Raw genomic sequence first — 26,612 nt, 5'->3', positions numbered from 1 at the left:
CTTTCCTTAAAATCTGCCTCCATTCCTGAGGATTGGAAGGTAGCTAATGTCACTCCCATCTTTAAAAAGGGTTCCAGAGGAGATCCGGGAAATTACAGGCCAGTCAGTCTGACGTCGATACCGGGTAAATTGGTGGAAACCATTATTAAGGAAAGAATTAGTAGGCACATAGATGAACAAAACCTATTGAGGCAGACTCAGCATGGGTTCTGTAAGGGATGGGCAAGTGGGCATCAACATGGCAAATGGGGTTCACTGTGGCCAAGTGCAAGGTGATGCACATTGGAGCCAAAAATCCTAAATATAAATACACATTGATGGGGTCTGAACTGGCAGAGACTGATCAAGAGAGAGATCCGCTCTTAACAACTATACCACGTTGGCTCTTAACCACTACACCACAAAGGCAGATGAACTATTCCTCTCCTAGTGTTTATGTTGCTCTCACTGAGTATCTGTTTTAGCCCCAGACAGTCTCTGTGGTGGGGAAGATGACGTTGTTATAGGTTTGCATCATGATCACGTGCCATGATTAAGGGTGCTGCGTATTCACCAGGCTCTTTGGCTCACACTGAAACCTATTTGGCTACATCTGTGTCCATGTACAGAAATGCAATCATTTCCCTCACACACCCCATTCTGACAAGTGTTTAAATAAACAATTATAAAGATTACACCTAAAAAGCAATTTCATGGGGAAAAGCCTTTTACGCTTATGATTCCAAGTCTGATTCTTTGATGTTAATAGCTGCCAAACTGCCCAAATTCAGAGCAATTTATGCACGTGGGTTCTTGCAGATCTTCATGGGAACTGTAATTTTATTCTCCTCTCCCTGGGAAAAATGTTTATTTTAATATCTCTCTCACACACCTTATCTCCTTAGCATCAAGGCACCTAGCAAAGCAACAAGCTGCAGACACACAAACACAATACAACAACCAATCAGCAAGACAAAAAAGAACAGCACACAGGATAAAAACAGTACAGCCATCTGCCAGAACAATTTGCGCTTTGAAATAAGACTCTCTCTTTTTTTTTGCCTTCCTCAATGCAGAAAATGACATCACCCTCTGCACCCATCCTGGTCATAAAAACGTAAGAAGTGCCCTGCTGGATCAGAACAATGGTCCATCTAGTCTGTAGTCCTGCCACAGAAAAAGCCCATAATCTGACAACTGCTAAATGGACAGTCCTGAGAACTGCCACAAGGAGATGAATGAAGAGTGCAGCTGGAGAACACTGGGAAATGTGGTTCAATAAATAAAGCACTAGACTGTCAAGAGATTTAAATACGATATCCAGCACTCGGAACTGGGCTGGAAGCAAACAGGTACCCTGAACAGCTGATGGAGCACTGGAATTATGTCTCAAATTGCTGACTCCAGAAAGAAGTCTTGGTGTCATATTTTGTACAAAATGAAGGTTCCTTGAAGTCTTCAAAGGCAATCCCATGCACAGGATGTTAAAGTAGTCCAATCTAGTACTGTAGATAGGTGTGGCCAGACTGGCAATCTAAGTAAGGGGCTAATTTATGAGGTAGATGTAACTAAAAGAAGGTGCTCCTAACAACACCTCTGATCCATTTATCCATTAACAAGATTAGGTCATAAGAACATATGAGAAGCCAATGCTGGATCAGGCCAATGGCCCATCCAGTCCAACACTCTGTGTACTGGCCCCGGTGGGTCTGGTGTGGGAGCAGACAGAAGTTCCACAGGACAGCCAGGCAGAAGGGACCAGATAATCACTCACAGTACAGGTGCAAGGCAGGAGAGTGGTCAAAAGGCAGTCCAAGGGTCAGGTATCCGGAAAGGGGAGTCGTCAGTCAGTCCAAGAGTCAGTGGTCCAGAAGTCAGGTGGTCCAGTGTTCAGTCCAGGTTCAGAGTAACAGAGGTTCCAGTCAGCAAGTCAGGAGACAAGGTGGGTGGTAATGCAGCTGTGGTATATGTTGCGTCCACAATAAGCAGCTTCCCCTGTCCTGTATTTATAGCTGACTCTCCCTGGACTGGTTAGTTGCTGCTAATTGTGGCACGCATCCCTGCAAGTACTCATCTGACGACAGGTGCCTACGCTCCACCAAACGCTCACTGCGACTGGTTCTGAGCTCTGATCTCCACTGATGGCGACGGTGCTCGTTTATGGCTGGATAGCCCATGCCCCAAAAAGAGTTTATTTAAGGAGAAACTCTCCTTTGTCTCTCTGGTTAACCCACCCTTCCCATAGCAGTGCACTAAGGTGCTACAAGTGACTCTACTACTTAAGTTCTCCGGGAGTCGCGACCCAGAGAGCTCACACGTGGTTTGGCTGGTCCTACCTGTGTGCCTTGGAGTTCACGAGCTGCTGCATTTCGGCTGCCCAGCGTTCCAAGGAGGAGAGTTCTTCCTCAGCTGGACCTCAGATGAGTATAGCCGTGCCCCATTGTGTCATCCCCATTTTGATGCTTTTGTTATTTTCTATGCTGTAATTGTTCTAATGTACTTTTCTAATTCCTTCTTGAAGCCTTCCATGCTTGTAGCTGCCACCACTTCCTGTGGCAGTGAATTCCATGTATTAATCACTCTTTGGGTGAAGAAGTACTTCTTGTTATTTGTTCTAACCCAACTGCTCAGCCATTTCATTGAGTGCCCATGAGTTCTTGTATTGTGAGAAAGGGAGAAAAGTACTTCCAAGAGCATCTCAAGCTCTTAACTTGATTTAAGAAAGGAAGGTTAAGGCTGGGAAACCAATACTAGCCAAACGCTCTGCCTTGTCTGGATTAAGCTTCAGTTTGTTTGCCCTCCTCAATCTGATGATGATCTTGGCCAAAGGTTTAACATAAAAGTTAAAGTGCACAGGGGATAAAATGGACCCTTGAGGCACCCTATACATCAGGTCCCAACTAGCTGACTCTGCCTCTCCTATGGAAACTCTTGTTTCTTGCCAACAAGAAAAGAGCAAAACTAACCAAGGGCTGTCCCTTTTATCTGAAATATACATCCTATCTGATCCACCAAAAATCAACTATCACTGATAGGTTTAACAGTATCAATAACAACAGATTCCTCATAGCCAATTACAGCTGGAGTTCAACATCTAAGAACAATGGTACTGTTCAATCCTGGTCTGAAGCCAGGCTGAAATGGGTCAAAGAATTTAACACTATAAAAATAATTGTTTGGTATGTTGTTCGGGTCCCATCCTTTTACAAAGGCTCTTGCAACCGATAATTACCACCAACTGCATAGCTGCGAATAGCATGTACTGCATCTAAGAGACGGCAAACTGAGTGATTTGATGGTGTCATTTAACCATGTCCTGGGGGAGGGGGGTTAATTTCCCTACTGCACATGTTGCAAAAGTAGCAAATGGAAACTTACCTACCACTGGCTCAGCATTGAAGCCAGGTGATGAGCGAGAACGGGATGAGCCGAACTGAAGTTCTTGTGTAGGGCGTGGCAGCTGAACACAGTACACTTTGACTGCTGAGTGTATGTGAGTGAAAAACTGAGAGGCTTAGTCAAAATCACCTAGTTGACTTTATAGTTAAAGGGGATCGGAAACTGCATTTTCCCCTATTTGAATGCAAATATCCTAATCTCTGCAAAACAGAAGCAATCTGTCCTCAACCTGAATCTGAAGATGGGAAGGAAATTGCCATCAAGCTGACTCCAGACAAGACAGAAGTAATGCTGGTTGGGGAAGCTGATATTCTAGAATCCACTTGTCCTAGATTGAGTCATGTTGGCTTTTTCAGAGCAGGTTAAGAGCTTGGGGGTGCTCATGGGCATTGCCTTGCTCTTTGAAAAGCAATTTGACATGGCAGTCAGGAGCACCATCAACTGCATCTGATTCCCCAACTCTCTCATTACATAGACTCAGGTGATCTAGCCATGCTGATCTGTGCTTCTGTAACCTCATGTTTGGATTACGCCAATGTGCTCTGTGTGGGGCTACCCCTGAAGACAACCTGGAAACTACAGCTGGACCAGAACGCAGCAGCCTGACTATTGTCAGAGAACATATGTTGCCCATTTTGAAACAGCTACACTGGCTACCAGTCTGTTTCCACGTTCAATTCAAGGTACTGGTTTTTACCTTTAAAAACCTTCACGGCCCAGGACCCATAGATCTGAAGGACCGTCTCCTTCCATATGCTCCTGTATTTCAACTATGGTCATCCGGCAGCCATCTGTTGGCTATCCCACCACTCAGAGTGGCCTGTCTGGCAACAACCAGAGCTTGGGCCTTTCTCATCATGGCTTCCGCTCTGTGGAATGGCCTCCCTGAACAGGTGAGGGGGTGTGTGTCTCTCCTTGCAGTTCTTCAGGAGGCGCTGCAAGTCCTGCTTGTTTGCCAGGGCTTCTGAGGGGGTTTCAATGGCAGGCATCTTTTAAGGGGGGGAGAGAGATTTGGGCTTTACTGTTTTATTTTTTGTTTTTAATTTAAAATGTATTTAACTATTATTGTAAGCTGACTTGAATTTAGTTTAATAAAAGAGATAATTGTTATAAATAAATACATACATAATAAATAAAGAAAGAAAAATAAATGTTGTTAACCCTGACAATCCAGTGCAAAGTTGCTCTAACCTCCAGACTAGAGGCCACTTTCTAAGATCCTAGGGACACTTGCTCCTTAAGTATTTTAATACATTCATGTAAATGATTTCTTCACAGGTAGCATTATAGGTTGGATGAAATGCAGCAAACTACCCTCACCAGTACCTGAGGTTTTAAAGCCGAAATGAGAAAACTACCTGGGCCAAGAAATATCTCACCTGAACAGTAAATCTGCAATTAGTGTGTGTGGGGGGAGTTAATATCTACATCAAACCCATGCTGCCAGTGCCTCCTTAAAAACCTGGAAGCCACTTGTCTCCATATGTCAACAGTTCATTTTCTACTATTACAAACAAAATCTCAAAATATACAAGGCTCCCTTTTTTGGTTCATCTGTTCTAAAAGCAGGAACCTCTCCAGAAATTCAGTAACCTTAAATGCAGTATTTGCGGCTCTGCTGACTTTAGGAGCCTACATAATATTTGCATAAAATAAACTGCTTTGCTCCTGCATTGGGGGGGGGGGACTATGTCTAAAAGTTTCCATTGACCAAAATGTGGAAGGGAAAAGGATGACCAACAGAACTAGATGTTATCAGACAATATAGACACCCTGTATGACTGAACCACAGGAGGGCCTGATGAATTTAGCCACAAATCTACAGCCATTTATTTGCCTTGGCAAAGTTCACCCAAAAAAAGCCAAGCCAAGCCAAGCCAAACCAGGTCTTCTACCTGAGACCACACTGAAAACTGATGTGGTTTCAAGAGGTTGAAAAACCAAATACAGGGCTTTAAAATCAGGTGAGTTCAGACCCCAAAATTACAGACTTCAAGAGCAATGATACCATTAGTAGTAAGCATGGCTATGAGAACACAAACCCCGCCAGATTAAAACTGGCTTAGCATACAGTAAGGATGGAACTTCTATGTGACCAGACTTCGGCAAAATTTGTGATGACCCAAAATGAATTCTCACTGAGAAGTGTGGTGAATGGCATAAGATGGGAACTTGTTGGATATGACATCAAATGTACAGGGTATTCATAAACAAAGTCATGAACACATGAGGCTGCCCTACGCTGAGCCACATCATTGCTCCATCAAGGTCAGTATAGTCTACTCAGAGTGGCAGTGGCTCTCCACTTTTAACTGGAGATGCCAGTGATTTAACCCGGGACCTTAAGCACGCTGAGCAGATGCTGTACCACTGAGTCACAGCCCCTCCCAAAGAACAAATTAGTGATGTTTTGCAGTTGTGCAAAAGTGTGTTGTTCTTAGAGACCTTTGCTGATGGATTTTATAAAAGAAAGGGCAGTAAACTTATATTTATGGATGATACAAAACCGAGGGACTGCCAGTGCTTTAGAAAAGAGATTAAATATTCACAATATATATGAACTGGAGAGCTGGGTTAATGGAAACAAGGTGACAGTCATTAAAGACAAACAACTTCTACACTAGAGTTCAGAAATGTACACAAAGTGGGGGAACAGGATCACGAGGTCCTGCCGAATCCTATTAAGCATTTGAACATTGTAATTTCAGTTTGGCTGAGAGTCAAACTGTACTAAGCCCGGTGCACGCAGGCCCAAAACCATATGAACTATACATCACAAAATCAAGTGGTACAGATCATATGGTCTGGGCTTATGTGTGCAGACAGCATTACAAATGTGCAACCATCAGGTGGGGGCAGGCCCATGTGCACATTCCGAACAGAGTGCAGAGTGCAACGTGAATGAAAGAATTATTATGTTCAGGTGGGTAGCGGTGAAGCAACAGAACAGAGTTTGAGTGCAGTGGCACCTTCAAGACCAACAAAGTTTAATTTTGAGTATAAGCTTTTGTGTGCATGCAAACTTCATCAGGTATCTGAGGAAGTGTGCATGTGCACGAAAGCTTATACCCAGGATGAAAAACTGAAAATGTGTAAATGCACAGGGAAGCATACGTTGTATTACATTCAGATATCACAAGCAACTGTGTTCATGATGAGAACAAGCCTTGGAAATGTGTGGATCCTCCCAATCCATTCCCTCCCCCACTCTTGCCCTTGTGCTTGGTTGGAAAAAAAAATAAAAAATAAAAACAGAAAACTGGTTCCAGACGAACTGTGATTCATCATGATGTCTGAAATGCAGCAAAGAAACATTCTCTTGTATACAAACCAGATTCCCAAACTACAACTTAATCCTAATTTGTAGGCAAGAGAATACACCACATTTGATTATTTAACCTGACTTGGACATTACAACCATCCATGGTTTTCTGGGAACCAGGATGTCGTCAGTTTCCCAGCTATGTATGTCGGGAGGAGGGAAGAGGAGGGAAGTGCATAAGCCTAAGAAATTTCAGAGGCTTATTCTCATCTGAACACAGCCATTCCTTCCAAGACCGAGGAAGGAACTGTATTGGCTCCATCCAACATTCAGCTCTGGGCAGCACAGAGACAGGAGTATATTAAGAGTTTACAAGGGTCAGCTGTGTTAGGAGGAGTAATTGCAGTGATGACAAATGGTCTAGGAGATGAATCATGAGAGTGGGATTTGTTTAGCCTAAACAAAAACAAATTAAGGGGAGAACGGTTGACCAATTTCAACTTTTTAAAGTGATGTCAAAATGAATGGAATAGGAAGATTAAGTATGTACTTCAAAACTGTAATATTATAATAAAAATATTCATATAATATTTTCCTAAATGCTCAAAAAACTTTGTATACATAACTTCATTAATCCTTGCAACAGTAAGGTAAAACAGGAGCTTGTATCAACCACCCATGCATTAAAGGCACACAGAATACCTCATTCCTGTCCATTCCTGAAGCCCCTTTCACCCTCTGGAAAGGTGATTTCCCGGGTCACTGGATCAATCTGGAGGAATAGCCTTCTGGGCCAAGGGACTATGGTAAGGAGGAACAAGGACAGGCTGTGGTTCAGTGGCAGATCATCTGCTCGGCATGCAGAAGAGGCCCGGTTCAATGCCCAGCATCTCCAGTTAAAAGGACCAGGCAACAGGTGATGTAAAAGACCTCAACCGGATACTCTGGAGAGCTGCTGCCAGTCTGAGTAGACAATACTGACCTCAACAGACTGATGGCCTGATTCAGTATAAGGCAGCACCATGTATTATGTGTATAAAATGAAAAAGCAGGTTGCTTACCTGTAACTGACTATCTTCGAGTGGTCATCTCACACCCTTGGGACTCTAGGCGTCTGTGCCAACCCCAAGCGGTGACTTCTAAGGTCTGGAAAGGGATTTTCATGCCCTCTCCCCTGTGCATGCCCAGGAACTCCACTGTGCATGCTCAGAGCGGGGCACATAGATCCCACCAATTCCTTCTGACCGCTGTCTAACCCAATTTAAGACTGTAGGCTGCCAGCAGAGGGGAAGGTTGGGCGGGTAGTGTGAATGCACAGATGACCACTCAAAGATCATCAGTTACAGGTAAGCAACCTGTTTATCTTCTTTGTGGTCTCTGTGCATCACGCCCTTGGGAGAGTATCAAGCTCTGACCTACCTGGTGGCGGGAGATGGCAGCTACTCAGTCACATATCTATTGGAGAACAGCTTAGCCCACTGCTTGTCCCTTGGCTCGAACGTCTAAGGCACAGTGCTTGACGAATGTGGTAGGAGTCGCCCATGTTGCAGCTCTGCATACTTCCTGCAAGGGGGTCCCCCTTTGAGGAAGGCCATGGATGTGGCCAGCGCCCTCATAGAATGCACCCTGACCGGGCCAGAAAGCAGATGTTTAGCTAGGAGGTAACACAGCTTAATTGTCTCCACTATCCATTTTGACAGCTGTTGGGCTGAAATACTGAGAGCTTTTTGATGTTCCGCATAGGAAACGAAAAGGCAGGTATCCCTATGAAGTGCTTTCGTTCTGTCCAAGTAAAACAGGAGGGCTCTCCTGATGTCTAGTAGATGGAGTTGGCTCTCTGAATCGGACTTGAGATCAGGAAAGAAGGTAGATAAGGAGACTTCTGCTTGGAGATGAAAATCTGGGATGATTTTCGGGATAAATTTGATGTCAGGGAGCAATTACACTCCTTCCCCATGGAAGCGGAGGTAAGGTGGATTACACCTAAGTGCCCTTAGCTCACCCACTCATTTGGTGGAGGTGATGGTGATCAGAAAGGCTGTTTTCCAGGATAATAGTTGAAAGTCGCATGTGGCCATTGGTTCAAAGGGCCACCGAGTTAAACAATGGAGAACAAGGGGTAAGTCCCATGGAGGGGTGGGTTCTCTCACTGAGGGGTGAAGACGTATCAGGCCTTTCAGAAAGCATTTATTGTCTGGGTGGGTGAACATAGAGGAACCAGCCGTGCGATTATGGTGGGCTGAGATGGCTGTGAGATAGATCTGCAAAGATGAGTAACTCATGCCCCTATCTACCAGAGTTAGAAGGTAGTTGAAGATGAGGGGAAGGCCTGCTGTGGTCGGGGAGACCCTGTGGTCCCGGGCAAAGGACTCAAATTTCACCCACTTGTAGGCATAGGACCTCCTTGTGGACTGTTTCCTACTATTTAGCATGATGTCCCTCACCCATTGGGAGAAAAGACCCAGGTGATCCTCCACTCTGTCAACTTTAGATGGGGAACATCATGATGGATGACTCCTCCCCCTGTGAGAGAGAAGGCGGTCTGGGGCAGGGGGAAAGTGGTGAATCTCCCTGGGATAGATGGAGGAGAACAGGGAACCAGGGTTGACATGGCCACCATGGAGTGATAAGGATGTACTCTGGTCTCAGGATCTCAGGATCTTGTTGGCGACCTTGGTGATGAGTGGAATCGGGGGAGACATGAACAGAAAACTGTCCAACCAAGGGATGACTAGGCCATCCCCCAAAGACAGTAGATCTATGCCCTCTCTGCAACAGAATTTTGGGCATTTCCTGTTGGACCTTGTTGCAAAGATATCTGTGGTCGGGTGTCCCCACCTGTTGAATACTGGGCATAGGTGAGTCCAGTTCATTTCCCATTTGTGTAGCTCAGCACCCCCTCTGCTCAGGCAGTCCGCTTGAGTGTTCTGCTCCCCTGGCAGATGTGTGGATATCAGGAAGATTCCCTGTTGTAGGCACCATGACCACAGATTGATTACCAGGAGACAGAGTCTCTTGGATACCATCCCCCCCCCTTGACGGTTTATGTAACTTATGGCTGTCGTGTTGTCTGTGAGAACAGAGACAACCTTTCCCTGCAGAGTTGGTAGGAATGAGAGGAGGGCAAACCAAATGGCTAGGAGCTCTAGAAAGTTTATATGATGGCAATGTTGAATCCATATCGAACCCAGTGACAAGCCCCTGAGGTGAGCTCCCCATCCCCACAGGGAGGCATCGTGATGAGAATTTCCATGGGGGCGGGGTGTTGGAATGGGGCTCCTTCCATTAGATTCGGTTCGTGTTCCCACCAAGAGAGGGACAGAAGTACAAGCGGAGGTATCAGGAAGCTCCTGTATGCCTGGTTTGAAGCACTTGAGGAACCAGAGTTGCAGAGGCCTCATTCTGAGTCATGCAAATGGTAGGACCATGGTTGTGGCCGCCATGCGGTCCAGTAAACGTTGAATGGAAAGGGTGGTTGCAATGCCCTTCGACTTGATTTGGTCAATCAAGGATGTTATGGCCATTGCTCTCTGAATGGGGAGGAAGGCCCTGCACAACGTAGAGTCTATGACGGCTCTTATAAACTGTACCTGTCTGGATGGGGAGAGATTGGACTTTTTGAGGTTCACTTTCAGGCCCAGTTCCTGAAGTAAAGAGAGTGTGATGTCTATATTCTGCAGGAGTTGGCTTTCTGAGTTGGCTACCAAGAGCTAGTCGTCAATGTAGGTTAGGATGCCGCGAGATCAAAGGTAAGCCCCCACTACTACCATCATTTTTGTGAATACCCTCAGGGCCGTGGAGATTCCGAAGGGGAGGGCGGTATACTGGCAGTGGTCTTGTCCTATCGCAAAGCGTAGGTATTGTCTGTGCTCTACCCTGATGTGTTGTTTTTTTTTAAAAAAAATATTTCATACATATAAGACAAAGACTGAACAGACTTACACAGATACACATTTGGGAAGATTCATTTGTACCAGGTTTTTTTTTTTAAAAAAAAATTACATAGTCATTTGACCTCAAACTGTAACCAAAAAGTTTATATCTTTTCTACCTTATGATTTTAATATACACATTTTGCTCATAGTTGAGTATATAGTTCTTTTTATTCCGGTTGTATGTCTAGGAGTTTTTATACGTTATTTTCTTCTATCCATTTATAAAACCTTGACCATGTGTCCTCAAATTATTCTTTGTTATTTCCTCTCAAGATTGAAGTTAAATTGTTCATCTCTGCTGTTTCCAATATTTTATTTATAACTTTTGCCCTGATGTTGATGTGAAAGTATGCACCTTGGAGATCAGTTCTGGCCATTCAGACCCCCTCCTGCAGTAGTAGAAGTAGCTGGGAGAGAGTTGTCAGTCGAAACTTGCAGTAGATGATGAACCAGTTGAGGGCACACAGTCCATAATTGGCCAGAGTCCACCATCTTTCTTGGGTACTGTAAAGTACCAGGAGTAGAATCCACATCCCCATAAATCTGGGGGTACTGGTTCTATGGCCCTCTTGAGAAGGAGGGATTGTACTTCACCAAGTAGGGTTGTTGATGGAGGAGTGGTGACAACCCCCATGGGGGGGGAAGATAAACAAATTCTATTGCATACCCCCGAGAGATTATACAGTACCCAGTTGTCTGTTGTTATATGTCTCCAGACTGCGAGATGTTGGTGGAGGCGAATGTCGGTGGGATGGGTGGTAGGAGGCGGGGTGGAGGCATTGAAAACAGCTGAGTCAAAGGCTCTGCTTGGAGGTTTGCGGAGTCTTGGACCTGGTCAGTGTTCCCTCTAAGCTGAGTTAGTGTGAGCTAGCTCAGTTTTTTAGCCTCCAGCTCACATATTTTTGTCTTAGCTCAGGAAGGATGGCTCCAGAGCAAACTAATTTATGCAGGAGCCAAATCGCTCACTCACAACTTTAATGCCAGTAGCTCACAAAGTAGAATTTTTGCTCACAAGACTCCACAGCTTAGAGTGAACATTGGACCTGGTGGACTGTTGTGGCACTTGGAATTTGGATTTGGAGTTGTAGGGTGTCCCACTTCCCAACTATTGATGTCGCGGCTTCCAGGGCTGGTCAGGTGACGGTCTATTGGACTGGCGACGGGTCCATGATTTGGACCAGGATCTTGACTTGTATGATCAGGTGGGGATGGTGACACTCAAGTTCCGTGAGGCTTTCATACTCTTGTCCATGTCATGTAATACTGTGTAAGTTGTGGCATGGAAGAGGCCAGCACCATTGAAAGGCAGGTCTTCTATACAAGGTCTTGTATTGGGGTTCAAGGCTGTGGATCTGAGCCATGAATGCTGTTGAAGTGTCACAGCAGAGGTGAGGGTTTTGGCAAAGGTATCCAGTACATGTATGGTGGAGTTAAGCTGCTGCTTGGCGAGCATCATGCTTTCTTTTTGGATTTTCCTAGCCAAGGTCTTCTTGTCTGCAGGAAGATTGGAAATGGTCTCGGAAATTTGTTCCCATAAGGAGTATTGATAACATGCATGCCAGGTAGTTGGCATTCTTGATCCCTAATGTTGCAATAGAATAAAAGCAGCTACCTAAAGAATCCAATTTCTTGTCTTTCTTATCTGACAGTGCAGAGTGGGTGTGTTTGCTTTTAGATGAGAAGTTTACCACCAAGGAGTTGGGCTTGGGATGTGAGAATTTTGCTCTTGTCTCTTGAACCTTATACATGTGTTCTAGCCGTCTTGAGGATATGAGGGTAGATGCGGGTTTGTCCCATGGTTGTTTTGCAGCTTGTAGCATGACCATGGTCATGGGAAAGGCTACAGCCATAGATGTGTCCAGCTGCATGATGTCAAAGACCATGTCGGTCACATCTGGATGTGGCTGAACAATGGATAGACCTAGGATGTGGGCCATCCTTTTTACTAGGTCCCCATATGATTTTAAATCCTCCTATTGAGATATCGGTAAATCTTCAGCAGTGTGGGTAGGTGGCGATAGTTCTGACTCTGGGGTGTGATGCACTGAGTTGTCATCATCAGAGTCCCGTCCTTGGGCACTATGATTGGTGTCGGAAATGTCAGAGGGGTGTTTTTGGTTTTGGGTTTTACGCTACAATACACTAAAACATTTTTTAGATGGAGTATGAATACTTGGCTCCTATAACACAAAAAATTTGGGATGGAGACTAAAAAGGAATTTCAAGAATTTTTCAAACAAAATATTCAGACGGATATTGACATTGATATAGTATGGGATACTTTTAAAGCTTTTGCAAGGGGAAGATTTATCAGTCAAAATGCCTGGGTTAAGAAACAAAATAACCAAAAAATTTTACAGGTGCAAAAGCAAATTAAGTAACAGGAGGAAAAGTTGACAAGTCAATCAACGTCTGAACAGATTAGATTAAAAATTAAAAACCTTCAACACCAACTGAACTGTCTCTTAGCCCAGGAAATAGCAAAGAAAATTATCTATACTCCCTGACCGAGAGGGGACTGGGGGCTTCGCCTGAGATGTGCATAGCGGGAAGGAACGGGCCTGCACTACCCCAAAGAAGCTCCTTGTATGCAGACAGTTCGAATAAGTGCATGAGAGGTGCTGGGGGGGGTGTTGTGTGACGTGGATGAGCCGTTTACCCTGAAGGATAGTGGCCGACGAGAGAATCTGGAAGAATAACATAAAATATACTAAAGCGGTCACCTTTTAAGAAAATTTTCTGAAGATGTTTTACAGGCGGTATATGACCCCTGATAAATTGGTGAGATATTACCCCAATACAGGGGTCGTTTCGTAGAAAAAGAGCTAGGGGAACTCATTAGCATAACTCATTAGCATATGCCACACCCCCTTACATCATAAGGCCCGGCAGTCGAATAAATTGGTGAGATATTACCCCAATATGTCAAATCAATGCTGGAAGTGTAAAGAAAAAGTTAGTTCTTTCTACCACATGTGGTGGACCTGCGATAAAAGTAAAAAATTCTGGGCGGGGGTTCATGAAATCTTACAGCAAATACTAGGTGTTAATGTACCCTTTAAACCTGAGGGGTTTTTTATTAACGATTATTCCAGATCATTATAAAAAATTAGATTGTTATCTGATTTCCCATATTGTAACAGCTGCCAGAATTTCATATGCATCCTTGTGGAATCCTTGTAAAAAATTAGATTGTTTTAATCTATAAAATAATAGACATAGCCAAAATGGACAACCTAACTATATTACTTCAAGGAAGAAGTGAGAATGTATTTAACGACATTTGGTCAAGATTCTACAAGTGGTTAGACAACTGTGTTAAATTGTGATTATAACTGTTATAATAGCATTAATTTTTGAAAATATGGGAGTGCAATTTCACTAAATCATTAGATGAGCTAATGTGGGATGGAATCCTGTTTTATGTTTGTATTTGTTTTTTGTGTTGTTACATGGTGTTTGAAAAATTAAAATTATCATATTAAAAAAAAGAGGAAACGTCAGAGTTGGCCTGCAAGGATGTTACTGAGAGCCAGTTTGGTGTAATGGTTAAGTGTGCGGACTCTAATCTGGGAGAACCGGGTTTGATTCCCCACTCCTCCACTTGCACCTGCTGATGTGACCTTGGGTCAGTCACAAGCCCTGGCACAGCTGTTCCTGAAAGAGCAGTTTGTCTCAGAGTTCTCTCAGCCCCACCCACCTCACAGGGTGTCTGTTGTGGGGAGGGGAAGGGAAAGGAGTTTGTAAGCCGCTCTGAGACTCCAAGTGAAGGGCGGGGTATAAATCCAATCTCTTCTTCTTCTACTGATGGTTTGGGTTTGAAACACGTCAATGTCGATGGTCCCGTTGGCATTGAAAGGGTTTGCTCTGTTGGATTCGATATCTTCTTCTGTCGATGGTGATGTGTAGGTATCGGTAAATCGGGTGCATCGACTGGTTTCTTGATTATTGCTTGGTGGGGTGATCTCGAGCAGTAGGAAAGCATGGAGCGTAGTTCCCAATCCAGTGGTCCCCGCATCTGGAGCCACGGAAAGGGTGGAGGATAGGCACCATATAAGTATTGGAATTGCCTCTGATCCCATGGCAGTGTTGGCGGTGCTTGCCATTGGGGTGGTTGAGCATCATGGATGGCACCTGGCTCTTGTCTGTGGGCATCTCGCGTTCAGTGGCGATGGATGTGGGCAGGTGCTGGTGGTGGAGAGCTGTTTCTGCTCATTGATCCCAACGAGGGGGAGTGACGATAGCTCCGCTGGGAGAGGTTAATCTCATCTACTTCAGACTCAGAGATGCTGAGGGGTTGTGATGCAACCTGGTGGGGTTTTGATACCCGGGAGTTCACCCAATCAGTCTATTGTTGAGTCAATGCCGTCTGGATGGAGATCGGGTCCAGTGATCATGGTACAGCCTCCACATCTAGATGGTGAGGCATCGTGTTCTGTATAGGGCTCACGGCTCGGTGCTGTTGGTTAGGGCATGTCTCTTTGCCCTTGTCTGATGCATGGACCTTCTCCTTTTTGCGTTTCTTCGCAAAAGAGTCCAAAGAGGACTTTACGGTTGAGCCTGACCTTTTTCTTGCCCCAGAGTCCCTATCTATACCTTTTTGCGTTTCTTCGCAAGAGGGTCCGAAGAGGACTTTATGGTTGAGTCTGACCTTTTCGATGTCGACGCCCTGGTGTCGGGTGAGGTTGAAGTCGACGGTTTCAGTAGGGTACAGTGTCGAGCTGGGCCCGGCAGCTGGTTGGTCGATCTCTTGACCTTCGTGGTCTTGGTGGCCATTTTAGGTGGGACCAAGGCTGATTCCAGGAGTGTGGCTTGCAATCGAGCAGCTCTGTTTTTCCTGGTCTGCTTGGAAAACTTAGTGCAGTGGGGGCAAGTGTCTGTCTGGTGGGCTTCACCTAGGCACAGCAAGCAAAGAGAGTGGCCATCGGTTGGAGCTAGTTTGCTCCCACAGCGGGACCACCGTTTGAAGAACCCCCACATAGACCAATGAGTGTAGAATAGGAGAGCTGGAATAAGTGTTGGTTTTTTTCATAGAGAGAAGAAACAGGACTAGATAGAAGGGAGAAGTTCACAGACTGGAGCAAGGAGAAACGTCCTGTTTGTGTGGCAGTCAGAAGAGAACTGGCGGGATCTCTGCGCCCCGCCCTGAGCATGCACAGTGGAGTTCCTGGGCATGTGCAGGGGGGAAGGGTGTAAAAATCCCTTTCCAGAGCTTAGAAGTCACTGCTCAGGGTCGGCACAGGCGCCTGGAGTCCCAAGGGTGTAATGCACAGAGACCATGAAGAAAATCTGTCCCCTCTCCTCAGTGGTGCAGGACTTGCAGAAAAATAAAGAGGAGCAATTTCACCCTATTGTCCCTTATCCCTCTAGCACCTTGTGGTGGATTACACAGAAAAACATAAAAAAATAAAATCTTTATTGTTTTTGAAAGTTAATTTTGCCCCATGTGTCATTTCACGAGGGTATCTTAAAACAAGACAGCTCCAGTATTCCCTCTAGTTCCTGTGCTGGGTCATAAGCCTAAATGAATATCTGTGACAGGGTGGGACAGTTAAAGCTTACAAAATAAAGAAGAAATACACATTAATGAACAGCAGCTCCATCACTGAGGGGAACTAAAAATATATTGGATGGGAAAATCTGCCTGGGAGTGGGGAAGCATCAGGGGTCTGTCATACACCTCCACCGGTACGGCTATTTCTCCATGAAGGTTCAGTGACTCCAGGAATAATCTTACCAGGGATCAGGACTTGTAGGAATTGAGAGAAACATGGGGAAACTGTGCACCTTCCACACATGGCTGGTTGGATACAGGCCAGTATTAGGATTGCAGTTCTTTGGTAATTAAATTGATTAGCTGTTTAAAACCAAGTCCTTGAAGTCTTGAAAATAAAAGATCTTGGGTGCTCTACTGGGTTGCCTCATCCAATTGAGCTACAGAGACATGTTACTGATGTGGAAGGAATGGCCATGGCTCCTCCTCTGAGTCTTCCCTTGGCAAAAGTAAAACATGGTCAAAGGAGGACACATCGAACCCCTTTCTGCAGAGCTCCCTGAAGTGTGTTTGTCCCAGGGATCCTGCTTTTCTTGCCATAGTCTGTCATCCAGTGCAGGGGCTATATTGTCTTTGTTCCCTCTTTCCAAATGTTCTGCACTAGATGGTGATGGGCCAACATAGGTTGGGGTACATGCAATCATCAGCACCAAGAGTTGGCTGCTACTATCCCTGGCTATCTCAGGGGCATCACCAGCATCCCAGCCATCGATGGGTGGGTTACAGTGAGGTTACTTCAGTGCAATTGCTATGCTCTTCATACCTTGAGATTGCGTCTTTTCTGGTGCATATTTCCTGTCTGCTGGGCAAGAATAAATACCAACTAGCAGTGTGGTGTTGCCTGTCGTTTAGAACTGGGTTATAAAAGTCATGTTTTCCTTTGTTAGGATGTTTTGTCCAGGTGACAGCCTTAGTTAGAGTACTGATGGAGGACTTAGGTTGAGAACTGATAGCTGACTGAAGGCTTGCTCAGTGCAGGTGAACTATGTTCATCATGGAACTGTGATTTGAAGCATACCTGTCTCTCCCTCCCAGCTTCATAAGATGTTCTCCTTTTTCTCTACACCACCACAGGCCTCTCTGAACCAGTCTGTTGGTTTTTCCTGCCATATATAGCCCAGAGAAATATGATGGGCAGTCTGTACTATTTATGTTCTCCCACAGCAATTTCTTTTCTTCTTGCAGAAAAGTGTTTATTCAGTTATTAGTACCTTCCACCTACCAATATATATCAACATGAAGTAAGCAATATAAAAATAGTCTCTTCCAAAATAGCCACACTAAATACAGCCTTGGTTGTGTGGGGAAAGACCTCTTTTTGCTGATGGGATGGATCTGCTGTCCATGGGTCATGGGAAGAAATGGTGTGAGTTTCAGTTGTGGCCACGGAATGTGAAGATCAGACAGACAGCAATTACAAAAAACTTGGAAATGCTGCAAGATGGTTCTGTTGCCTGTTTTATCTAATTATTGGCTGGCAAACAGCAACCACCACTCACCCAAATGTAACTGCTGAACTATCATTGTGAAACCACAGTTTGGTTCATGAAACAGAACATAGGCAATTCTGGCTGGCGAGTCCTGATGTTCAACATACATATAATCTTCAAAGGTTAAAAGGTAGGATCAAGGAAGTTTTTTATTGAGCCCAGTGCTGTCTGCTCTGATGGACAACATCTCTTCAGGGTCCCATGCCTTCTCACCCTGGTTCTCTCAGATGCTTCTAACCAAAGTTATCAGGGATTGGACCTGGGGTTTAATAATTTACACCCCACCTTTCTTCCACTTTGGAACTCAGAGGTTTGAACAGCATTGGCAGGCAGTCTCCTAGTCAGGCATCAAGAATACCAGAGCTGCTTTGCTTCAGTAGCCTCTGCCTGGGGCACTATAAGAACATTTACCTCCAGAAGCCTGTTGCTGCCACAGAGAACCGAGAACTTCAGTCAAGGCTGAGGGAAAACTAGACACTCAGTCCAGCACTCTGCTGTGACCGCTGCCCTGAAAGAACTTTTGTCTGGGGAAAACAACTGAGACTCACTTGATCCAAGTCACCTTTTGTAGGGTAGACTCTTGTCAGATCTCAGAAGCTAAGTAGGGTCAGACCTGGGTAGTACTTGAATGGGAGACTACCAAGGAAGTCCAGGGCTGTTATGCAGAGATAGGCAATGGCAAAGCACCTCTTTCCTTGAAAACCCCATGAAATCACCATAGCTGTGACTTGATGGCACTTGCCACCACACCAGAGTTGTTTATTTTAATTTTTTTTACTGTAAGCCACCTTGGGTCTAACAACCCTCTTCCTTATTATCAGGCTACTGCAATCTAATGAATTAGTTAAAATACCTGCAGGGCACTTATTTCTTCCTCCTTCCTGAGTGTCTTCTGTAGTAGATCTATATTTTTAAAAAAGAAAGAAAAAAATAAACAAAAATTTCAGGACAAAGAAGCATCTTCAGCATTAAGCTCCTAGATAAAGAAAGACTACGAGAAAGATTTAAATTGGCTTTTAAATTAGAGGTCATGAAAACATGCCTTATGAATATGAATGTTGTCAGTGACATAAACGCTGCCAGACCAGAATTGGCTCCAAACAAAAGCAAATAGAAAATCAGATTCAGGACTGTACAAAAAGGCAGTTTCAACTCGGAAATGGGCTAGAATTCAGTAAGGAGCTAGCATAAATCAAGTTTGGTCTAATGCTTCTCTCCACCACCCCCCACCACCCGAATTGCTACAGTGGTGAATGACTGCATTTAAACATAAGCCAGATGTGCATTGGTTTAAATGCTGTTATACACCACTGTAGCAATGGATTCCAAGCAAGCTGCTCGGTGGCAAAGGGCACCTGCCTCCTTCCTGCCACGCGGCCATGGTATCCCAGCTGCCTGTTGCATTCTTTTAAGCCAGGGCAAGCTAGTGTTGTGTTTTGGCTGAGATACCTTTCTCCCAATGGTGTTGTGTTACCTCAACACCTTGTGCTGTTATCCCCAGTAAGTGTAGCAAGAATGCAGTTCTGTGTCACTTGGTTACACTCTTCCTCCCACCCTTAAATCATCTGGGAAAAGAGATAGCCTATGTCCCCTTAAGACTAAAACACAATGAACTGTCCACTGCCAGCTGCTTCTTTCCTTGATGTTAAAAGCGTCTGATTGGGCCTGTCCTGGCTACTGGTTATGTGATGGAAGTAGTGACAAGTGGCCACTGTAGAGATATTAGACAGTAAGGGAAGGGAGGAAGAAAGGACAGGTAAGTGGAAGAAGAGGGAAGGAAACAGGAGACACTAAAATATATATATATATGCACAGCTGATGTAACCATCTCATTCTGGGGAGGGGGAAAAATCAAATGAGGTATAATTTTCTTTAAAATAACCAGAATTTAAGGTAGAAGCCTAAATATAGCTTGCTGAAACTCTCCCCCTAAGAAAGAGAGGAAAGGATAACTTGTCATGTATTTAGATTACTTTGGTCCACTAATCTCAGAGGCCACATACAAGCACACATTTTAATCACAGAAAAATATTAACATTTAAATTACAAAAAGCTACTTAAACATTACAATCCATGCCAGGTGCCTACCGAGAAGGGAAAATGGAAAGAGATGAACTAACAAGAGTGCCCAAGTTACACCATAGTAGCAGCACACTAAAGGCTGTAGCACTTTTGACTCAAACTAGATATGACACAGAAGAGCCATGACTGAGACCCCCTGTGTTTTGTTTTTAACTGAAAAGTAGCCAAGAGGGCCTGCTGATTTGAAGGAGGGTGGGGGTGGGGGGGAAGCAGCCCTAGGGAAGGGAGGCATAACTGTGTTGTCCTTTGCTGCTTCCTTGATATAAAACACTCTCAGAAGTGCTATAAATCTGGGGTGTTTCTCCAGAGAGCAAAATACAGCATCTAGACCGGCCTTTAAAGAATAAGTAGGTAATGTACTCTGCAGCTTTCACATGGCCATGGCCTACCGGAGTTTTGCTTTTTGGCAACCGGTTGGTGTTACTCACAAACCAGCACTGACAACCTTTTTGAACAATGTTTTCCAGGCTTTTCTCTTAGAACTATGGGCATGGCAGCCATCTCCACGGTGGCCATTCTCTCTAACTGTGGGAAAATCAGCTGAAAAGTTCTTCCTTCACAAGCCACTGCATATGATAATGGTCCATTCTGAATAAATTCTAATTATAGGATAACTATCCTAGGACAGTGTTTTCCAGATGTTCCATCTCCAAATGTCAAAACGTTCTGTCAAAAACACCATGAGCCTTGCAGAAGATTCTGGGACATATCCTAGAGCACACATTCAGTTCATACATGTCTGTTGGTTTCACAGATAACTCAAGTGACATGAAACTATTACCTAAAACTCATACCAACTGGCAATAGTGGGCAAGCTGTCTTTGAAGGGACTTGTCTACCACACTGATCTTTTCTTTTAGAAACTATGGATAATGATCCAAGGAACCTGAGAGGAGAAAATTCTGATACTTCTGAAGACCATGCAAAGCTTTCTGCAACTGAAAGATTTCTTAAAACATAAGGGGTTTCACTACAAAGAAAGCAGGTGATTTCAGCAAGAGTCTTACGGCTGCTACTTCATATTCCTTAGGGACTTGAATTCTATCATTATGCCGTCCAAGTCACATAGCAAGAAGGCAAAAAGTTACCTTTCCACTTCTCCCTTCCCTCACTAGGAACCATTTTAACTGCTTCTTAGCACATTGTATGCCTCCACAAGATTACTTTGTGCTCTTTTAGTTAAAACCTTTGATGGTTCCTTCAAATATTACAAAATCCCTACACAGAAAAGCAATGACAGCCCATACATAGATCATTACAATTGTGGTAATACCTGGCATTTTACAGAGATTTTCTAGGTGCTTAAAGTCCTTCACACAGATTATTCTTGTAAGCTTTACAACAAAACATGAAAAGCAGTCAGTATTATTATTTTTGTATTGGGCATGGAGAAATTGGGAAAGGGTGGGGCCATAGCTTGGTGACAGAGCATCTGATTTCCTTGCAAGACGTCCACGGCTGAATCTCCAGCAGCTCTAGTTGAATTGGATCAAGTAGTACGTGATGGAAAAGATGTCTACCTGAGATCATGGAAAGCTGTGTCAGTCAGGTTAGATAGTACTTGATAGACCAATGGTCTGACTCAGTCAAAGGCTGCTTTATGTATTCACAGCCATCTAGCAAATTCATAGATAAGTGAGATTTGAACTGTAAAATACTTTCCTTTGTGTTTATTTCACTGTGTTTACAAACACGTGCTGCCATGGTTTCATGGTGCGGATCCACCGCATGTGTATGTAGCAACACAAACTCCTGTGGGAGACTGTCACACGTGAAAGAATATATGCTTGCTATGTGCCATATTAAAAGCCAGCATCCAATATGCAGCCTGTATGAAACACTGAGGTTTCCCTTCCCTTTGTACGCAGACCCAAGCCAGCCCTACCCCCTTCAATTCCCAAACATTTATATTTGGCTGGAACCATAAAACATTTTTTAAAGAATGCACAGCTATACCAGCACTCTATGTCTTTGTAAATTAATTAATCCAAATAAATTAGTGAAGCTCTTTGCAATAGCCTCATGTATAACAGTGATTATATATCTAATAATTGCTGAATATGAAGTGGATTCCATCCCTTATCCAAATACATTTCATTAAGAAACTGATTAAAACACAACTTGTCCTATAATAGTCAGAACTGTCTTATTTTAGAAGTTTACAAAAAAATTAAAATCTAGTCTGCTACACAGGGACATGACCTATCTGAATGTTAAAAGAAATAAATGCAACTCGTTTATTAGCTATTAATTAAATACATTGGCAGATCTTCCTAATCAGAAAGCTGAATATATAAATTCTTAACTTTCAACAATCTGAAGGAATATGCAGCTTGGGTCAAGAGGCTATAATCTGATCACAGGGTATCTTGAAGAAGCTAAGTCTTTGAGACCAAGGCTTAATGCCGAGCTCCACAGCTACCTAGAAGTTCTATTTATTATTTCTACATCATTTTTCTCCCCAATGAAAACTTGGAGTGGCTTATAGCATTGTTCCCCCTCCGTCATTTAATCCTCAACAAGCCTGTGAGGTAGGTTAGGCTGAGAGAGAGTAATGGGCCCAAGGCCACTTCACCTGGTGAGTTTCCATGGCAGAAAGAAGATTTGAAAGTAACTCTCCTGTTACTCAAAATGGACCCAGAGAAGGGGAAATTAGCTTTAAAAGATCTATGAATACCAGGGTAGATCGTGGTAGGAGTACCCCAAAATAAAATTACAACGGGGGGAGAGGGAGAGAGGGATTTTAAATACAATTTTATTGTATACAAAATAAAATAACACAAAAATGTAAAGAACCTACACTGGGCACCTGAGAACCAATTCCCCAAGCAACCACACATGCACATGCACACCAACAAGATGGCACACTTATAAAAGGTAGGAGGGAGGAAATGGGGAAAATTTTAGGGAAGGGACATACGACCTGAAATCCTGGGCTTGAGGTCTGGAGAAATGCAGCTGAGGTCTAAAGAGCAGATTGAGGGGGAAAGGGGGCCTGCAGCACAGTTGCAAGGATGTTCAGGTAGTTGGACAACTTGGAATACTTTCCCCTGAGTTGGGATGGTCTTTTTATGGGGAAGGGCCCCATAGCTAGACATGGGAATCCACTTTCCCAGGAACATGATTGGTCCAAGATGTGAAGTTTGAATCTCATTGGCTGATTTAAAGTTAACTACTATCAAACTCTGAGGGGGGGAAATACCTTGACTGGGTTATTGTGAGCCAAATCTGCATGGGCACAAAGAGCCTGGGTGAGACAACATGATTAACATATTTAAAGTAGGTTGAAGTGGGCCAGGTCTGCATTGACACAAAAGTTTGGATTAGTCAAGATACCTCCTGAAACAGGATAGAGCATAAATTAATGACTTGAGGGCCCTTCTTGATTGAGTAAAAAAGGCAAAAGAGGAACCAGACATTAGTTAACGTAATAGCAACTTCTGTGGACTGGCAGACACCTCTGGAGTATGCTAGGATATTCCAGTGTTGAAAGGTCTTTTGTTACTAAGAACAAAGTGAAGTCTTATTGTTATTAAGAACCCTGAGCAGGGGGAAATTGCACTTAATTAGTTTGTGATGCCAGCACACCCTTTCCCTCCTTCCTGGGCTTTCATGGCTGTACCAGGAGCTTTTATGAGACTCTCCAGGTTTCAGGTCCCTTTGGTACTTAGGCTGTAAAAGCGGACACTTATTAAAACAACTAAGTCCAAAATAAGATGAGGACTCCACTAACCAAGGCAGTCACAGCTGGAGGAGGTGTTAATCAGCAACACCACATTGCACTGGTGCTGAGACTGTACAACTGTGATCTTACTTGCTATTGGCCAAACACAGCTAGCTCTCACTGGAAGGCATCAGTTGAAAGTAGCTAATGTCTTCTCAATGGCTCAAAGGAGACACACTACTGCTCGTGATTAGTAAACTGAGAGATAGTTAGGGAATCCATGCTCACTCCCCTCACCCCCTCCCTTCCATGAAGCAAACCCCCCATCCACACACAGAGAGATACCACCACTAACATTAAACATTTCTGTGGCACCCATGTTACCCAGTACTGAAGGTCATCAGAGTTTCCTCTTACTCTGATTCATTTCCTGGGTTAAGGAAAACCCTGAGAAGGCAGATCTTAAGGTTGAGTAACTTTAATGCTGATGAACTGATTAATGTTGAAGAGGGAAATATGCTTACAAAGGGGGTGGGAGCACTGTTATGAAGTTAGCTTCCAATTTGTTAAATGTGTTTAACAGTGTCAGTGCAGTGTCAGCACAATGTGACATCCACTGTTGTGATCTCCTGGCAATAATCCTAGGGTCTTGCCTCTGTAGGAGAACAACATTCAAATTTGGGGATTTTCTTCCCATTCTTCCTCAGGAGAACAATCAGGTATACTTTGTATGCACAAACCACCCAAATGATATTAACTTACTGTCCTATTTTTATTTTTGGGTGGGTTGTTTTTTTTTTTTTTGCATTTGTGTGCATGTCTGTGCCTGGAAGTCATGGTGACTGGGGCATGGAGAGCATTCAGAGAAGTGGCTTGATAGCCTGCCTCTGGTCTCCTGGCCCTGGTATTCTTTGAAGGTCTCCCATCCAAATATTTGCCAGGGTTGGTCCTGCTTAGCTTCCAAGATCTGACGAGATTGGGCTTGCCTGGCCTATTCAGGTCATGGTACCTTACTGTACTAATTTAACCCAAAGTAAAAAGCAACTTGGCAGTTCATCCACATGAAAGCCCTGGTTACTATCAATGAAAAATAGAGGAAACCACACGTCTGTATATGAGATATAACAAAACTTTCTGATTGTGATCCTAGGCTGTTTCAGAGGGTAGCCGTGTTGGCTTAGATTTGAGTCCAGTAGAGATCATCAGAATTTCTGGGGTATAAGCTTTCTAGAGTCAAAGCTCTTGTTGGTCTCTAAGGTATTACTGAGTATGAATTAGTTGGACTGGCATTCTGGGTTTTCCCTATTGCTGATTCATGGTCCTGAAAGAGACGAACATGCTGGCCTGCATGGAACAGGAAGCGTTATGTAATAGAAGGTAGTTTTTTTGTATTTGAACTGCTTCCCTCTTATATCTGCACAAGGGTAAGCAGCTTTATGGTTTATGGTACAGGAGCAGGCCCATAGTCAGACATTTTATGGTAAGGCAGCATACACTGGGCTTCCTAGGTCCCCACCATGAGGTGGGCATGATAGTGTCCAGTCATGTCATGAAGCGGAACCTGGTGATATACAGAATAACAATATTAATGGTAGTACTTCCACATACACCTGTAGATATGTACCACAGTGTACATGCACTCACAATCGTGAGGCTTTGGAGCGGTGGACTACTTACCAGACTAAAAAAGGTGGAAATTAACTATGTGCTAAATATAAAATGTAGTTGAACTGTCAGTGTCAGATTATTGCCTACCCATCTCCAGTTACTTCTAACAGGCATGCACAATATGCAATATGACACAACATGGAAAAGCTGCTTACAAATATACTATGAGACCTTTGTTGATTTAAATTGGAAGCCTATATTCCTCTCTCAAGAGATGATGAGGAGGGGGAGATTCAAAGCAGTGTTGGGAAAACTGAGAATTTGGGAAATGGCAATTAATTGGTACTTTAATTACTAAAATGGGAGACTCCTCCAGAGCTATGACTGCTTACAAAATACTCATAAGCACTAGGAACATAGGTAAGTAGTTACTGTGTAATGTAAATGTACAAACTGTTTGCACTTTCAGCATTCAGAGATTGGATTATTCTTGGCTCAAATTTCTTTATGTCCTCCCAAAGACCTTACTTTTCTGTAGTGAGAGGTGGTGGGTCTTAAGACTGGCTGGATATTATTGCCCCTTTGGCCTTCTGCAGTGTAGTGCTTCTTTTTTCTGTTGCAAGAGATTCTAGAGTTTAAACATACCTGAGCATTATGCTTCTTTGGTTCTTTATCCCAGATAAAGGGTGGGTGGGGGTAAAAATAGAATCTTGACAGTGGATATTCAGTGGTGAGTAAAAGGAATTCTGTACATACTGAGAGGTATAGAAGCTTTCATACAGGCAAGTTCATGTGCTCAAGTTGCAAAAGGGTGGTTTGTCATTCATGGTTAAAAACAGATTTAGCTAGGCTAAATAAATAGGGCATTTTTTCCCTGCTCTTGCCCTCTCCCATGGCCTTGCCTACTCCAGAGGCAAATTTTCCACTGCAAACAGAGGCAATCCATATATCAGAGGGAGCTTTGCCCCCAAATGCACTGCTGTAGCTACAGGTCTGATGAAGAGACTGCTACTTTTGTTCAAGACACAGAGTAAAGCTTAAAGCTAAAAGATATCTTTGCATCTGAATCATCTTAGCCAAGAATTAGCCATTGCTATGAAACACAAGGTAATATTGCTATTTATTCATCTGCAGAGAGAGGCGACATTGAGTGTGGGTTGGTTCATCCCCCCCCCAGATTAAGATTTAGAAAAGCACGATGAATCAGTAAGGAGTTGAAAAGGACAGCCACTGAACAGGAACTTAAAACATTTGTCAGCACATTCTCCTATTTTATTATCCCAATAAAAAGCAAGTTCTGTGATAATAAACCCCTGTTCAAGCTGAAGCTATTCAAAACAATCACATGTGCTTCAGTTGATTTTTTTTTTAAAAAAAAATTAAATTCACCCAAAATCAACAGAAAATGCAGAAGTCTGTGTGGAAAATACAGGATCATATTTTATATAATCTTACAGTATACACGAAATGGGCCATGGTCTAGCAGCCAGCCTCGGGTTACAGCGTTTAACTCCCGAGAATAATTAAAGACACCTCACAGCTTCTCGTCTTGGTCTGCTGCCACCAACTGGTGCACAACCGAATAAGTTAAATGTTAGCCCACCTTGGCGTCAATCTCCTCCCAATCAGAAATCACAGC

General features: G+C 43.7%; 1 protein-coding gene across 1 annotated transcript in view; it reads right to left on the bottom strand.

Moving 5' to 3' along the window:
• CEP128 (centrosomal protein 128kDa) overlaps positions 1 to 26,612 on the bottom strand; it is a 334,110-nt gene that overhangs the window by 67,385 nt on the left and 240,113 nt on the right. Inside the window, exon 19 of the mRNA XM_015427028.1 lies at positions 18,473 to 18,522. Within this exon, the coding sequence (XP_015282514.1) occupies positions 18,473 to 18,522 (50 nt within the window). The remainder of the gene's footprint in view (positions 1 to 18,472; positions 18,523 to 26,612) is intronic.

The sequence above is a fragment of the Gekko japonicus genome, unplaced genomic scaffold (genome assembly GCF_001447785.1).
Source record: "Gekko japonicus isolate JY-2015 unplaced genomic scaffold, Gekko_japonicus_V1.1 scaffold368, whole genome shotgun sequence".
NCBI classification, from domain to species: Eukaryota; Metazoa; Chordata; class Lepidosauria; order Squamata; family Gekkonidae; genus Gekko; species Gekko japonicus.
Note: the sequence above shows the minus strand (reverse complement) of the source record. Positions and strands in the feature narration are given on the sequence as shown.